The sequence below is a fragment of the Astatotilapia calliptera genome, chromosome 14 (assembly GCF_900246225.1).
Source record: "Astatotilapia calliptera chromosome 14, fAstCal1.2, whole genome shotgun sequence".
NCBI classification, from domain to species: domain Eukaryota; kingdom Metazoa; phylum Chordata; class Actinopteri; order Cichliformes; family Cichlidae; genus Astatotilapia; species Astatotilapia calliptera.
In genome coordinates, this window is record NC_039315.1 from 18,142,372 (window position 1) to 18,158,080 (window position 15,709).

At 38.6% G+C, this 15,709-nt stretch overlaps 1 protein-coding gene across 4 annotated transcripts; it reads right to left on the reverse strand.

Annotated features, from left to right (window-relative positions):
- Positions 1-772: 772 nt before the first annotated feature.
- Positions 773-11,935, reverse strand: scn3b (sodium channel, voltage-gated, type III, beta). 4 transcript variants are annotated; one of them, XM_026193298.1, is made up of 7 exons: positions 11,728-11,934; positions 11,142-11,370; positions 8,938-9,113; positions 8,607-8,835; positions 5,977-6,115; positions 3,252-3,335; positions 773-1,355 (listed from the first exon to the last, which is right to left on the reverse strand). In XM_026193298.1, exons 2-6 carry the CDS (start codon positions 11,194-11,196, stop codon positions 3,272-3,274), a joined length of 663 nt encoding a protein of 220 aa, XP_026049083.1. In that variant the 5' UTR covers positions 11,197-11,370; positions 11,728-11,934; the 3' UTR covers positions 773-1,355; positions 3,252-3,271. The 4 variants fall into 4 exon arrangements, with proteins under 4 accessions (XP_026049083.1, XP_026049084.1, XP_026049082.1 ...); XM_026193299.1 differs by lacking the exon at positions 11,142-11,370 and having other exon boundaries at positions 11,728-11,935; XM_026193297.1 differs by having other exon boundaries at positions 11,142-11,934.
- Positions 11,936-15,709: the final 3,774 nt, after the last annotated feature.

The window sequence follows — 15,709 nt, forward strand, 5'->3', positions numbered from 1 at the left end:
TTGGATAAAGTGGACACTCACAAACCTGTTAATTTGAAACATTGGCCATAGCAGTATAGTATTGCAACATCGTATTTGGGTCTTCTAACTAAAATAGGAAAATAGGAACATAAATAGTGCCATCATTGCCAGACCTGGCAGTCAGAAGTGTCAGCTTGATGCCGGATCCGGGCCAGACCTGTTTTCTGTACTTACTACAGCCCTGCACATCCCCCTTATTCTGGAAATTGGGTACCAGTCAAAGTAGTCCGGCCCCTGAATATGAATAACTTTAAATGTCACAGTATTAGTAAAGGTTTTCAGTCAGCAACAACAGAAAAGCTTTAACACAGATTGTGGAATCCATTGTATTTGATATTTAAAAGCAGCTCACTGAAACATGGCATATTTTATATGTGTAACAGACAAAACCAACATGGTGGAATGAATCACAAAGTATATAAAGTTCTACAGTGCTGTATTATAGAAAGAGGCACACATTTAGTCTCAATAGCAATGCTACTGTAGAACAGCAACAGTCAAAGCATTGAGTACAAACTTCAGATTAACTGTATGAAGCAAGACTTGACCTATAGAATATACTTCAAGACCAGAGCTCAGTGTGGCTATGAGATTTTTACAGAGGAGAGTATAAGAAATTTATCAGTTCAGACCAGCTAAAAGTGTGTGATTTGAAACAGTATTTTATGCATATTTACACTCCATTTTTGTATTACACTTCATTTTGTTACAGCAAAAAAAAAAAAAAAAAAAAAAGACAAATGCAGGCCCCATACAATATAAAAGCTGCACATTTTAGTTTCCTTAAAAAGACTTTTGGCCAATACAAATAAAACTGTGACCCAAAAATCTCAGCATGGTATAAAATTGTAAGAAAACTTAAAAAAAAGAACTGAAAAAGTAGTATATATTCAGTATACAAGATGTACATAACAGACTAGGACATTTTCTGGGATCATATCTGTTTATAGGTCATATAAATCACAGACGCACTACTAACTACCAAGAAATTCTTTAGTTAGTCCGCTCACTGCTCTGTCCAAATGAAGAATGGCTTGTAATTCTCTGATAAAAAGTGCAGTACAATGACATTTGTGTTCTTTAACCTGATGTAACTGTGAAAGCACTTGATTTTTAGAGACGCCTTGCACAAAGGTTAAAAAAAAACACTGGAGAGGAAAGGCAGGAGAAAAACTGAGCACTTGGACATTTTTGACTGGCTCCTCACAAGACACAGTCGATACACAGGGGCAGTCAGTTGGCAGGATTCCCATCGCTGCCTGGGAGTAATCATATCTTCATAGTGACACAGATAGGGTTGATGAAACCGATGTCCCACTGTTATTGGTCAATACCTAAGGAGAACAGAAAACATGCTTATCCTTATCCAGTTTTACAACACCACACATTACTGTGCAAAAGCTTTGAGCTTCCCCTCATTTCTTTATATTTTTTTCCTCCAAGGTGCCAGACTTTCCTTGGTAAAGAAGGCTCGGCAGCGCCTGCACTTTTTCCATGTCCTGAACCAGAAGCTGCTGCTGTCCTTCTACCGCTCCTCAGTGGACAGCGTGCCCTCTTCCTGGTGTTTGGAACGCAGGGGCTACTAAGAACAGGAAGGCTGCACAGAGGGTAATTAACACCACTCAAAAATAATTGGCTGCCCTCCGCCACCTCTGGAGGTCAGGTCTTTTGCACTACTTCCAAGCACTTTGTTCTCTTCTATCATTTTGTATATTGTACATTCCTCTTGATTGTATAAATTTCTCCTGTTTGTAATTTATTCCTGCTGTCTTACTTATAATATTATTCCTTCTCAGTTGGCGTGGAGCACCCATAATTTTGTTGTACATGTACAATGACAATAAAGGGGTATTCTATTCTATTCTATTTTTAATTCGGTCCTTGAACATCAACATTTTCAGAGGAATGTTTTCTTAAGCCACTTAACAATGACATTTGAATCATTCATAAAAAAGACCCCTAGTTCAAGGGATGGACCAGTCTGTGTTTTGTCTACATATAACATGACACGAAGAAATCCAGCAAAGACCTGACACAGGAAGTGAGATCAGAATTCAGTTGATCCATCTACTGTTCACTGAAACCTCATCAGAAGAGGTCTCAGTGGAAGGGTTGTTGTCAAGGATGGGGAGAAAAGGCTGAGGTCTGCCAAATTACAAAAGAACTGTACTGAACTGGCAACAAGGCAATGTCAGTAGGCATGGAGGAGGTCAAGAGAAACAATGAGTGATTGCAGCTAAAGCACAGTGGAGGCTCTGTCATTGTTTGGGGAGGCATTTTAGCAAGCGGTATCTTGTCAAACTTGATGGTATTACAAATGCAAAAAAATACCATCAGAGTTTGATCCAACATGCAATACTATCAAGAAATTGTCATGAAAATGATACCAGACATGCTACTAAAAAAAGCATACGTGAATAGGAAAACACACAATGACACACTTTTAGTCATGAATTCGCCTCCCCAGAGCCTGGACCTCCAAGTTATTAAAGTGTGTGTGTGTGTGTGTGTGTGTGTGTGTGTGTGTGTGTGAGGGGGGGGGGGGGGGGAGGATCATCTTGACAACAAACAGAACAAAAGGCACCCAATGTCCAAAGAACAGCTTTAAGTCCTTCAAGAAGCCTGGAGAACTATTCCTAAAGTTGCTTAAATAAATGACAAGAAAGCTTGTTTAAGAGTTCAGGCTGTTAAAGAGTAAAGATCAAGTTGGTCAAGTAAAGGTAAAGTAAATACCTGCATCCATTTTCCAATTTCCTTGCAAAATGCAAATAAATGGTTCAAGACTTTTGCACAGTACTGTGACACCTACATCCTAAACATGCAACTGTGCATAACATTCAATGTGCTAGAAATCAATATATCTAAAATGAACATGCTTACATTCCCCACACTTTCAGATACTTCATTCAACACTGCTTGCATTAATTATGTGCAATCGTTCCTAATGGAAAATCATTAAAAGTGGGACAGATTGGACACTGAATGGTGACTGAATAAAAATGGAGGATTCGTGATTAAGTGAGGCCGTTTTTTTTGTTGTTTTTTTTAAATGTCAGAAATGAAAGCCCCTTTGAAGGGGATGAGAAAGAAGGGCACAAGGGGTGTTGAAGCAGCAGACTCCTCCACAGAGCTGCACAATTATGAGTGATAAAGGTACAAACACATGAATTGAAAGACAAGGGATGATTTCAGTGATTAGAATTGGGATGAGAGAATCACATATAAAATACCGTGTCATTGAAAACCACTGTTATTCTGTAACAGGAGCGGCTGGATTGTCTTTCTGCTCAGAGGGAATGGCTAGGTAGTTTGTCCTGTGGGCAGATTGGCAGAAAAACAGAGGTGTGTCTAAGACCTGGTGCTATGGGCCTCTCTAGCACCACACACCACAGCTACTTAGTGCTCATGACAGTGCAACAATTCTGAATTTCCGTTTTGTTTATTGAAGCGTGAAAATGTGACTCAAATTCACAGAAATTAAGGAATGAGTTTTACCAGATAAAAAATATCTAATCCGAGCAGTGCCCTAGGGACTGCGTGGAAGGCACATCAAGATGTGCAAGATGTGACATCCTAATTCAGCATTTTACAGCCAACCATCAGCATGTTTAAAAAAACAAAACACAGTACTTGCACTGAATATGCTCCCAATTCAAAAGAGCTGCACTGAAAGTGTGTAGATGAAGAACACTTTATACAAGTGAAACGAGTTTTGTGACTGTAAGCACATTTCAGAAATAGCCTAATTTAACTCTTTGACAGATCACATCGTTGCCTCCTATCTTCTCCTTTAGGGACATGACTAATACGTTCTCAACCACTAATGCATCACAAAAGGTAATCTCAAAATGTCCTACTTGTGCTACATATGGCATTCTTTGAGTGGGTAGACCTTCTGTGTTGTCATAAGGGTCACTAATGGCTAATGGCCAAAGCCTATGCAGTCTTTCAGCTACAGGTAGTGACAAGGCTACAGTATTACAGCTGAGAAAACTCAGATCTAATAGTTTTTTGAGATTTCTGAGCTTTTTGACTGTTGCGGTTGACTTTAAATTAAAAAGCTTCTTTCTTTTGCTTTACAACTTTTCGTTTTTGGGGGTGTGGCACTGTTACTTGATAATGAGAAGGTCCTTTCTGTGTCTATGTGTTTCCTCCCACAGTCCAGCGACTTGTAGTTCATGGCATTAGGTTAACTGGTTATTTTAAATTGCCCAGTGTGCGAATGGTTGTATGTCTTTCTTTGGTTCAGCGTGTCCCATTTCCTCTCGCCCTACGACACCTGGGCCGGAAGGAAATGGATGGATGGAACTTTTGGTTTCTCCTATATTTCCGATGGTTCACCAGAATCAGTGGAGCCACTTGTATTTAATTCATGGGGGCAATTCATTTTCCAAACAAAATTAAAAAAGTAAAATTGTTTAAATTGGAAATTAAAAGTGTGATTGAGACACAAAAGGTCCCCAATTCACAACTAGGAGAAAACACAATGCACACCGCAAAAGAAGAAGAAAATTCAAGCTGCTGAGGACATCGAAATGCATAAATCTTAGAATATCAACAGATAAGAAAACTCAGAAAGCCTTTGAATCAGGTTGCCTTGATATTTTGAATTTTTGGAGCATTTTATTTTTTGATAATTGGACTATTAATTTATCTGTCAATTTGTCTACTGTTCATAAAATTGAACCTAAATGCTTCAGGAAAACACAGATTGTAATACCTACTTTGTAAAACTCAGCGACCAAGAAGTGTCAGAGTGATTTACTGCTATTTAAATTAAACCATATTAAAAAACAATACTGATTACAAAATAGCCCCAAAGTCCGTCTATCTGTCTGTGTGTCTGTCTATCTGACAACACTGAAACATTGGCCTCACTGGCCAATAATGCTGTAATTTTTAATTTTGTGCTTGATTACATTTGTCACTACACAAATATGAGATAGTACATGACTGTTTTCTAAAGTTTGAAAACTGTGAGAAAAGTTCTGCATTTTAATTCTGCCACTTCCAATAACTCTTAATTACCTGTTAGTGCTAATAGTAAAATAGAAAGCCAATGAATAACCGAATATTTTTAGAGAAGTTTAGTTTCAAATTTAGTTGAAAATATAGTTCTTTGAAATATATTAGCTCACAGAAACACTTCACTATTTATTATGTTGTAATATGTCTAAACCCTGGATATTGGGTCTTGTGAATATTCAGCAATGTTGTGCATATTGTGCAGTACGTGGACTTAATCTGTCACTGAAGGAAGCAGATATGTAGTGTAGCAGATTCAGTAAGTGTTTGCAAAATAAAAATAACCGGATCAGCACATGCATGATTGCTCTCTTCAGGACATAAGGTCCCTGTACAAAAGTTGTAACTGTGGGTTGTGAAGGTTAGCTGGCACCACTAAAATCCAGTGGGAGCTGACTATAAAGGTGCATTTGGGTCTTTGACATTACTGACAAGGCGATGCAAAATGCCCGTCACTGATGGAGCTGAAAATCCATCACGGATGTTAAAAGGTTGTTTAGAAAAAAAGAGCAGTCAGCAGTTTAGGTAAAAGACAGATTAGTGTTGCAGGAGGGTTGCAAACTGATGGACTGAATTACTTCTCTGTCTGTGTGTTTGCCCCCCTGCCTCATTCCTTCACTCTCAGTCCCTTTCTTCCCCGATTGACTCTTAAATCTCATTTCCCTACCCACCATATTTTTTAGATTTTAAATTACAATTATGTAACCAGAAGTCCTAAGCAAATACACACTTACAGCTATTTGTGCACTTCCTTGGTGACTTCAGACTTTCAAATTAATGTAAACCCACTGCTGAGTTTTGACTCATAACGCATAAATATCTGAAAATGTGACGTCATGGTTGTGTTCAGGACACACGCTGTTTAAATTCGCTGTTCAGTCACATCCCTGCTAACATTTATCTGTCTGTGCATCTGTACATGAGACTCACGCTGTGTCCTGGGTCTGCTCATCAGACTTGGAGATCTTCCTGTAGCAGTAGACCATTTCTACCAACAGCCAGAAGGTCAAGAACACCAGCAACACATACATCATGATCTCAGAGTAGATTGCAGTGGTGTCGTCACTGGCTGCAGAGTTAAAACAGTGGCAAAGCACATGTATTATTCATTATGCATGCTTCCTTGGAATACCGCGAGCAGAAAAAAGCAGAAGAGACCTGATCTTGTACAACACTGCTGATCCACAATCATTTGTCATACATAATTTTTTAATGCATTGTCTTATGTCTTTCACTGAAGAACAAATCCAATTAAACAAATAATAAATATGGTTATGCAGCTGCATCCTGACTGTAGATACTCTTAAAAAGTGATGCAGAAACTACTTCATGTTGCATTCATAATATTATGGCCATACCTGTAATATAATGAAAAAGACCCTACAGAGTTAAAGGTGCCCAGTGGAGATTTTGCAAGGCTGCTTTTATACCAAACATTTCCTAACAGTGTTCACTGTTTTGTTGCAGAGCTTATCTTGTTGTTACATATGTGTATGCAAACATCTCTATCGAACATTCGACCTAAATCTGCATATAAAAACACTAAATCTCCACAGGGTATCTTTAAGTATGAAAATAGGATGAATATGCAATGTCACAGAGGTTCTCAGAGCGTGAAACATACTCTAACTTTAGAATCTGTCATAAAAATAATTGCATGCTGTTTTTGACACCAGAACGGCTTTTGTTCCTTGTAAACAATCCTCTTCTGCTCATTAGCCATTCTGAGATGCTTCTGGAATAAGTAATAGCACATAAATCATCCAGTCCTATTCTAAATATTACATACTTAATATACACTGAGATTAGCTGCAACATTAAAACCATTCACAATGCCTGCTGGGATTAAATTCTGCGAGTCTTGTATACAACTATGACGCTCTTCACCAGCATAGACATTATAGAACATATGGCTACACAATAAAACTAATTAAGAACGAGCCCAAGGCACTGCCTCCAAACTCCCTCCAAATTAACCATGCAGGTGAAGAACGAGAACAAGCCCCACCTATGGAGGCACCATCCTGCAGGTACTAAGGAATCTGCTGCTTATTTATTATCGTGAGACAAAGGCACCCCCAGAGCAGGCATACAAAGTACTCGACAGGTGGTTTTAATGTCACTGCGGTTCAACAGATAGTTTATTTTACTGATAATTCAATATCCAGTCAGTGAAATCAAACAAATATCTTGTTTGATATCTTGTCAACATCCTATTGAAAATGCTTTCTCATTTATTGCTTTCTGTCCATTGTTTACAATGGAAGACCATTAGAACAGCATCCCATTAACAACCCATTAAGAGCAAGAAGAGGGATTACAAGCAAGCGGAAGCTGTTTCAAAGTGCACATGGGCACCTTCGGCTGTTAAAGAAAGTTTTCCTTTTATTGTCCTTCATTTGTTTTCATAACGAGTGACTGTGAACCACTGTGTCACTTAGTGTATAACAAATTCCAGAAAGCCTGCTGACCAGACAGCTGACAGCTTTTTCTGATTTGATTCAGCAGCCCCAGCAAAAGGAGAATATTAGTGAAATATAATCCCTTTGATGGGAAAGCATGGATATGTCAGCCACGAAGTAATCCATTCTACCACTATGGATGCCATTACTGCAACATTAATGTAACCATGGTCTAGTGTACAGTGCACTAGCTGCAGGCTTTTTGAAATCTGAAACAACTGTTCTGTGAAATATGGAGGACAGGCTGTGAATATAATAAAAACAATCTAACTGTACTCTATTCTTCAGTCTTCTTTTTATGGGTGCAAACTCTTTAAATCAAACTAGCCTATCGCCTGATAGCTCACAATATGTTATGTGCAAGCATATATAGAAAATGTAAGGTTAGAGAAATGGGGAGAGTTGAGTAATTTCAAATATACGTAGGGTATATTCGATTAAGGTGGAACATGACACATTCAGCAAGCCAAGCATTCAGGAAGCAGAATACATTACCCCTTATTATAGATAGCAAAGTAGCTGGTTTGAATTAACACCTTCACTGACAACAGAAGAAAGCTTTGATGGACAATAAAGGCAGACAAAACAACACACAGTTATTCCTTTTAAACCAGTGCAGTCACAAGAAAGGGGGAAAGAAGGAAAGCGGTGCAGTTAGTGGCAGACTGCGTTCACACACACAATATTAGATGTACTATTTTTTTTATCTACTGTTGGTGATTTGTGCAACATAAATAAACATAAAACACAGACTAGTCTTTCTCTCATCTCAGTGTTAAATGTGCAGGTCTACAGTGGAATCGTCACTTAAGGTGTACTGCATTTGCAAACTCTTTTCATTAAGTGAGTTTGGAGAATACTCGTTAACAAAAACAAATCTGCCCTGTTAATATTAGAGCATGTGGGGAAAATGGAACATACACAAACTAATGCTGGGAAGATATTTGAGAGAGAGATTTCTCATCATATCAGTCATTACTAGCTTTTTAGTTTCCATTTATATTTGACTTATTTCGTGTTACTGATGTGGAAAAAAGAGCTAAAGTTGAGCACAGGACACAGGTGGATAGCGTGCAAGAATTTTACATTTAGGCATACCTTTCTCCTTCACAGTCAGGTTGATGGTCTTGTTTACTTCGAAGACTGGAGTGTATAGTTCAAAGTCAAACAAACGACGAATTTCACAGGTATACAAACCACTGTCATTATGGGTGACATTACGGATTTCAATGGAGACCTCTTGTAAGTCCTTGCTTCCGTTCCAGTTTAGACGGTCCTTAAATGGATTATCGTCCACATTGGAATTGTTAGTGTTATATTCGTATATCTAGGAGAAAGGAAAAGTGTGCAGGCATTAATTAAATACACATACAGTGTGAGCAAAATCACAATGTGCTAGATCATTTACAATAACGTAGAAACAACTTACAAGATATGAAATATTTTTGCCTTTTGTTGGACTTGGGGTGTAAAGCCATTTTACAAATGTCTTTACGGTGACCTCCTCCCTCTTCAAACAGGAGATGCAGGTCAACTTCATGGCTTTTCCCACAATTGCTTCTGTGTCTGACTGGACATCGACACATACCGGCATGCACAGGTGGACTTGAGAAGCATGGAAAGGTTACATATATTTAGTTTACCGCAATGTAATTGTAAAAAAAAAAAAAGAGAGAGAGAAAAAGAGTAGAAAAAAAGAAAGCACACCCTCTTTGGTTTCACACATAAGAATATAATTAAAAATAATCTCATCCTTAGCAGGTCTTTAAATTCAACAAATACAACCAAGATAAACTAGAAAACATGACATCCTACACTGTGTCATTATTTCCTTACAAAAACTAATCCAAAATGCAGAAGCTACGTGTGAAAAACAACATACACTCTTACTGCCTCCATATGAGTTAAAAGGCCAGGTGCTGCAAATCAAACATACTCGATTAATTGATCATCTGGAGCATTCACGCGTGAGTTAACACAAAGCCAAGGAAGAAAGACATCGGCAATGGAGAAGCAACTGTTACTGTCCATCAATCTGGGCAGGGTTATTAGGTCTTTTCTTAACAGTCTGAAGTCAATCATTAAATGTTAAGATTATTTTAAGACTACAATGGCACAGAGTTTCTTTCCCACTGTCAGGTGCATGCTCAAAGGGGGGTTGTCTGATTGTTGGGGATTTCTCTGTATTATTGTAAGGTCTTTACCTTACAATATAAAGCACCCCGAGGCAGCTGAAGTTATGATTTGCTGCTATATAAATAAAAGTGAACTGAAAGGAAAGTGAATTAATTGGTTCTATAAGCTACCGACTGCTTCTTTTAGCTTAGTTTTTGGCAAATCAATAACAGTCTAACATGTACTGCTGTACATGTTAGGTTCTATTTACCTAATTTTAAGACCTGGTAAAGACTAGATACACTTTTGCTATATTCTGTTATCTAAAACCTTAGAATTGGGTTCATTTTCAGAGGGTTCACCTTCTTTTTACCATGACCATATTTTTTTATACATGAATGATGTGACAAGCTGAACCCACTAAACATTAAGAATGTGCTTTCCAAAGGTTTAAAATAAAACAAATACTTATGTATTCGATTTTGTAAAAATGTACTTTCTTAAAACTGACCAACACAATGGAAAGAGGAAACAAAATATATAGTGTATTTGTTTTTAGGTGTCAAATGTCCCTTTAAAGATGCACTTATTACTGATCAAATTCCAAGCATTCTGTAGTATCTGCCGCGATGCATCATTTTTTAGTTATTCATAAACACATGCTAGAACAGTTTTAATGCTTTGTAATAACTTAATGACCCACTGATGTGTGGTGGTCATCGGGTCTCACACTGAACCCAATGTTGAACCAGATGCAAAGTCAGTGAGCATTAAAAAGATAAACTGGTTTATAAAGCTCTGTGGGCCATTGGAGACACTTAAGTCACAATATTGATAGCAAATTCAAGCCCTAATGATGGCCTCTGCCCATTAGTATTTACTAGCAGTGGGAGGAATAAATGGATAGAGGGAGTGCAGAAACTGTGGGTAGTGTAGGAAGAGGGAAATAATACAAAAGGGAGGAGCTAATTGAAATATAAATGCATTAGTGGTAGAAGAATATTGGGAGAGGCGTAGGAAGTGAGTAAACATATGCAAGAAAAAAAATTCAGTGGATTATAATCACAAAGACACATTACTTGTGTTTATGTGACTGGGCCCAGTGCTCTTATATAACCCAAAGCCCGCTGGGCTGACAGTGACAAACATTGATTCTATCCTCTCTCTCTTTTTTTTAAGCTGAGGGCTCACACAAACACATGGAAACAGAGCAGAGAAATAGAGAGGAAGGCATGAAGGGGACAGAGGAAATGGGGAAAGTGAAGAAACTTAACCCCAGTGGCCTCTCTTCAATGATTCTATTCATTTCCCTTAAATGCTGACAACATTAAGCAGTGAAGGGCTCTGCAGACCAATGGGACTGCTCTGAAACTGGGTTTTGAGTTCACAGCTTCCTGTGTGGTTCGCAAGCCACTGCCAAGGCCCCTGATTACTCATTGTTGTATAAAAACGTACGATAGAAAATGATAAGTCCACAGTCAAACAGGATATTTTGACATCTTGCAGAATTATACTTACCAAGATAAATCAAAAGTACCAAAGTTTGCCGATGAAGCTTATATTGCGTTACCATATTCAGCTCTTTGTGGAGCTGCTGGAGGACAGTATCGCTTTAACTTGGTCTTTTTCTCAAGTAGTCTTCACACGAGGTCTGGTGTGAGACAGAGGAGTTGTTGAAAAGACTTCAGGACCACGGACAGCGCCTCTTCTCGGCCGATAAGAGCGCAGGTAACTTTCCTCTTCGTGTCTGAAAATCCACGCCAAGAACTCTTAGAAAAGACGCGTTTCTGATTTACACATTCAAAAAGGGTTCTTCTTGGATTTTAATCGTTATTTTGAGGCGCTCATCTAATAACCGAAGCGTTCATATAGCCCTTAATGCGCAATTCTCATTTACACAGTAAGAACTAAGTTCATCATTTCCTCGACTCGGGGAAATAAACAAGTCCGTGATGTGAGACGACTACATGAGTGATCCCACAGTTTCTTCGCGCATAACTGCTGTCACTGAGTACGGACCCATCCAGAAACACCGCGGAAATCTTTCTAGAAACGGGCGGATAGCATCTGGAACCTGTGGATTCTCAAAAGCCGACGTACTCACTTATTGTTGCGAGATCTGAAGTCCTGATTACACACATGCAGAAAAAAGCATCGAGGCCAGTTCTCTCATTTCACCCCTCAAAGAATAAGCCTACTGACTGTCAGAAATCTGTTTCCTCCATTAGAGATGACTGATGACATTTCCCAGCCGCGGCTCAATGTCTTTGTTTTTCAGCAGTCACTTAGCGCTGGCAGGGGCAGAGGGTTTGATACGCATGCGTGAGTCACTCCCTCCTACGCTACAGTGTGCAGGACCACATTATTGTCACTTGGGTAGGCCTAACCAACTCAGCCGGTAAGCTTGTTTGCATTTGCTTAAATATTGACTAAACAAAGCTCAGCGTGCAGAAACACCGCGTGCACACGTAGAAACCAAAAAATGCAAATCAGTCCTAAGAATGAACATTATATGAAGGAATAAGATGACACAAGGCTGTCTTTGTCATGTGTTACATAAGCTTGTTTAGAAGCTGGAAGTAGAGTTTCTTCTTAAGACATTTCATTAGTTACACATCAGTACCTGCATTTCCTGCCCCCGCCCAACCAGTGAAGAAGTCTCACAAAGATTTTTATATGTCCTGATACTGTGTCATTGTTTTTTTGTTTTTTGTCTTTTAAAGTGAAAGATCTTGGATCAAAACAATGCTGATTTCTTGGTCAGTGTTCCAGAGTGAAAGATTTTGTTCCAAAGTGTACAGAAGCACCTAACAAACAGCTTAACCAACGTCAAGGTGATAAATGTGTACCTATTATATAAATATAAGTCTATGTAGGTCTGTCACCACATCAAACTTTATTTTCATGGCTTTTTATTCTAAAGAAAATGTAGTGATTTTCAAGACTGACAATGCTAAAAAATGAAGTTTAAAACCGAGTCAGTAGGATGCAGTGATTCACTCGATTCAGGCAGGGAAAAAACAGTCCATCACACCACCTGCACCAGAGAGAGTACGCAAGTACCTGCTTAAAAATTGCACTTTTTTCTATCAATAAAAACCAGCAGGGATTTGACTCAACTGTAAAAACTAAAAGAGGTGACAAGGAGACAAGGATAAATATGTTTTCCCGCTCTGCAGACCTGAATAACATCTAATATTAATACCAACAGACTTGCCTGATGGATGTATAAAGTGCTTTCTGTTGGGCAACCTATTGCAAACTTTAATATACTGCACATGTATTATCTTAAGCATAAAAGTGCCAACAGCTGGTTAATACTTACCAAAAAAACCTCTTACAAATCGCATTACTAATCCAGCCATTGTAATTAGAATTAGAAAAAGATTTATACATCTTGTTTATTCTTTATTTCTTTCAGGGACTATGTAAAAAAATACATTAACATATTTGCATAAAGGGAAAACATTTTTGTACCAGATTTAGATTAGTAGCTAATTTCCATCTGCAGTCCCTGGGCAGTAAAAAAAAAACCTGTAAGATACAATTAAAAATCAATCAGCAAAGATGCACACAAACACACTCAGTTACTCACATATATGGACACACACACACACACACACACCATAACAAATGGTAAACAAGTATCAAAATTGGCAGTCACTGAAATCACCAGACATGCTTCCTCTGTGCTTTGGTACACACGAAGGAAACCAAATCCTCTGAAGCACTGACCGAGACAACGGGGTTGCTATGACGTTAAAAGAAAAGCACTGAGATAAATCTATGATACAGCACAGTCTGAAAGAGCCATAATAATCTCACTGTGACATCACAGTATTTAATTTTGCAGCCACTGCATCTGGAACAATAAGAAGATTACCGCCAAAGGAAAATAGAAATCAAGGGCTTGAGAATGTTAACGCCATTATAATGTTGTACTTTATTCTTTTTTAGATTTATGTTAACAGCCACGCTATTAAATAACTACACCTTTAGTCGAACTCTGAAACAGTCAGGGAGTGAATCAGCCGCTGTGGGGCTGTGATTCTCACTGGTAAAGATTTTAATGTAGAAAGCAGAGAGGCAGCTGAGTGTACTCCTGTGTTGCTGTCAGCATTAACAGTAGGCTGGCTCATTGAGGAGCAGACTTAATATGGCAGGCCCGGTTGAACCATATCCTGCAGACAGGGAAACCATAGCAACAGTAATGCACTGCCATGGCGACTACAGGAGGTTCGCTTAGACAGCCTCAGAGTCAGGATGACAATAGAAAGCCTAAAAGGGAACTCTCTTTTATTTAATTATTTTCTTACAAAAAGCATTTGAAAGATGGGGGCAAATAAGGCAAGTGAGTATGTTTAGGCAGGGGCTTGATGTGGAATCAACAAAAAGATTTAAGGAAATTCTCCCACATTGTTCCCTACAATGGCACAGAGTTAGGAGGAAATAATTGCAGCGTTAATAGCCCTAATTGAAACGCCAGGTCTGTAAAAGTCACTTTGTTTCGCTGCTCTGAAAACCTTCTGATAATTTGCCCACGACTTGTTTAACAATTCAAAGCATGCCTGATTGTTTTTTCCTCTTTTTGCTGGGGCCTTCTGAGAGCTTTCATCATTTAAAGGCTGAGCTTCAGGTGTGAGGTGCTAAGCTTATAAGAGTAGTTACAGAATTGGAAAAAAGCAGGTGGAGTTGTGCAGAGTGAGTAAGTGGTCGGGAGTCAAGTGCGGAGGAGGTCTGTCCAGAGACTGAGCAAAAGCAGAAGAAAAATGTCCAGCAGTAGCCCAGGTAACCGTGTGCAGCCACATGAGGTATGACAGACTGACAGAGAGGAGAAATCTTGATTATAACAATGGATTTTGCAATCAGAAGGGTTTTGCAGAAAAATGTCAGCCATAGAGAGGAAACATATTTTCATAATGAAAGAATACATAATGAGTCTTTTTTTCTCTATGTTCAGACCAAAGACGAGGCAGTACCAGCTCCAAATCAATAACTCAAAAAGACAGTCATGTACGTGCACTGACATCATTAACCAACAGCCTGCACAAGGGAATGAACGTGCAAATGAGTGGGTTTGAGAGTACATGTGCATGCTCATGTTTGTACGATAATTATGCCTCTTTGTGCATGTGTGTGCGTGCAGGCATCCTCGACGATTCACTGTACAGAGCAGATTTCTAGGGATTTGGAAGGATTTCAAGATTATACCGTGATTACAGCAGACAGCCATGGATCACACATGCCAGAAATTCTGATGTATATCTAATGTGCTCCTTGCTAGAAAAGCCTCTTAATACTGCAGTTTGAAATCACTCATGTGTCATTTCTATTCATTCTCAGTGTGTGACTATATCTGTATATTTCACATGCTATCACTGTGTTGAAAATTACCTTTAGTTTATTCTGACAATTATTCTGGCCAGTGAAACGAAGAAAGGTGTAACAATCCTCACAGTACACTCAGTATGAAGTAATCTAAACACTTAGCATTTGGTTTTTAAACAGACATGCAAAGTTATGTACTTCTCTTCATCTACACAATGTATTCCACACATTTACTCCTGACACTGTAAGCCTGTGATATTTTACATCATTCCTCACTGCTGGCTTGCTAAACATTAGGCTTCCTCTCAGGTCATGATGATTTGGTCTTATTTGGAACAAGTTTTGAATGTTGTTTGTTTGCTGCTTTATACATTATTTGTGGACGTTTGAAGTCAACCTATTTCAATTTGAATTTTATGGTTCTTTTGAAGTGGGCGCATGTATGATCCTTGTTGTTCTTTTTTGCAGAATGTATTGGATTTTCTAGAAAAATACAAAACTAAAAGGAAAAAAATCCAAGTTGCATAAATTTGTGTGCATTTTGGTAGTTTTTTACCAAATCGTTGTGGGAAGATGGGATAAAATAACAATTTTGAGATCAGACACATTACTCTATGCATATGGGCACACAGATACTTACACAATCATCACACAAAGCCATTCATCCTAAAAATAACCCATGTTTTCATCTAACCAACTAGAGCAAGCCTAATGTAGTAAATAACCACAAAGATTTACACACTCAGAGCTGCCCAGTA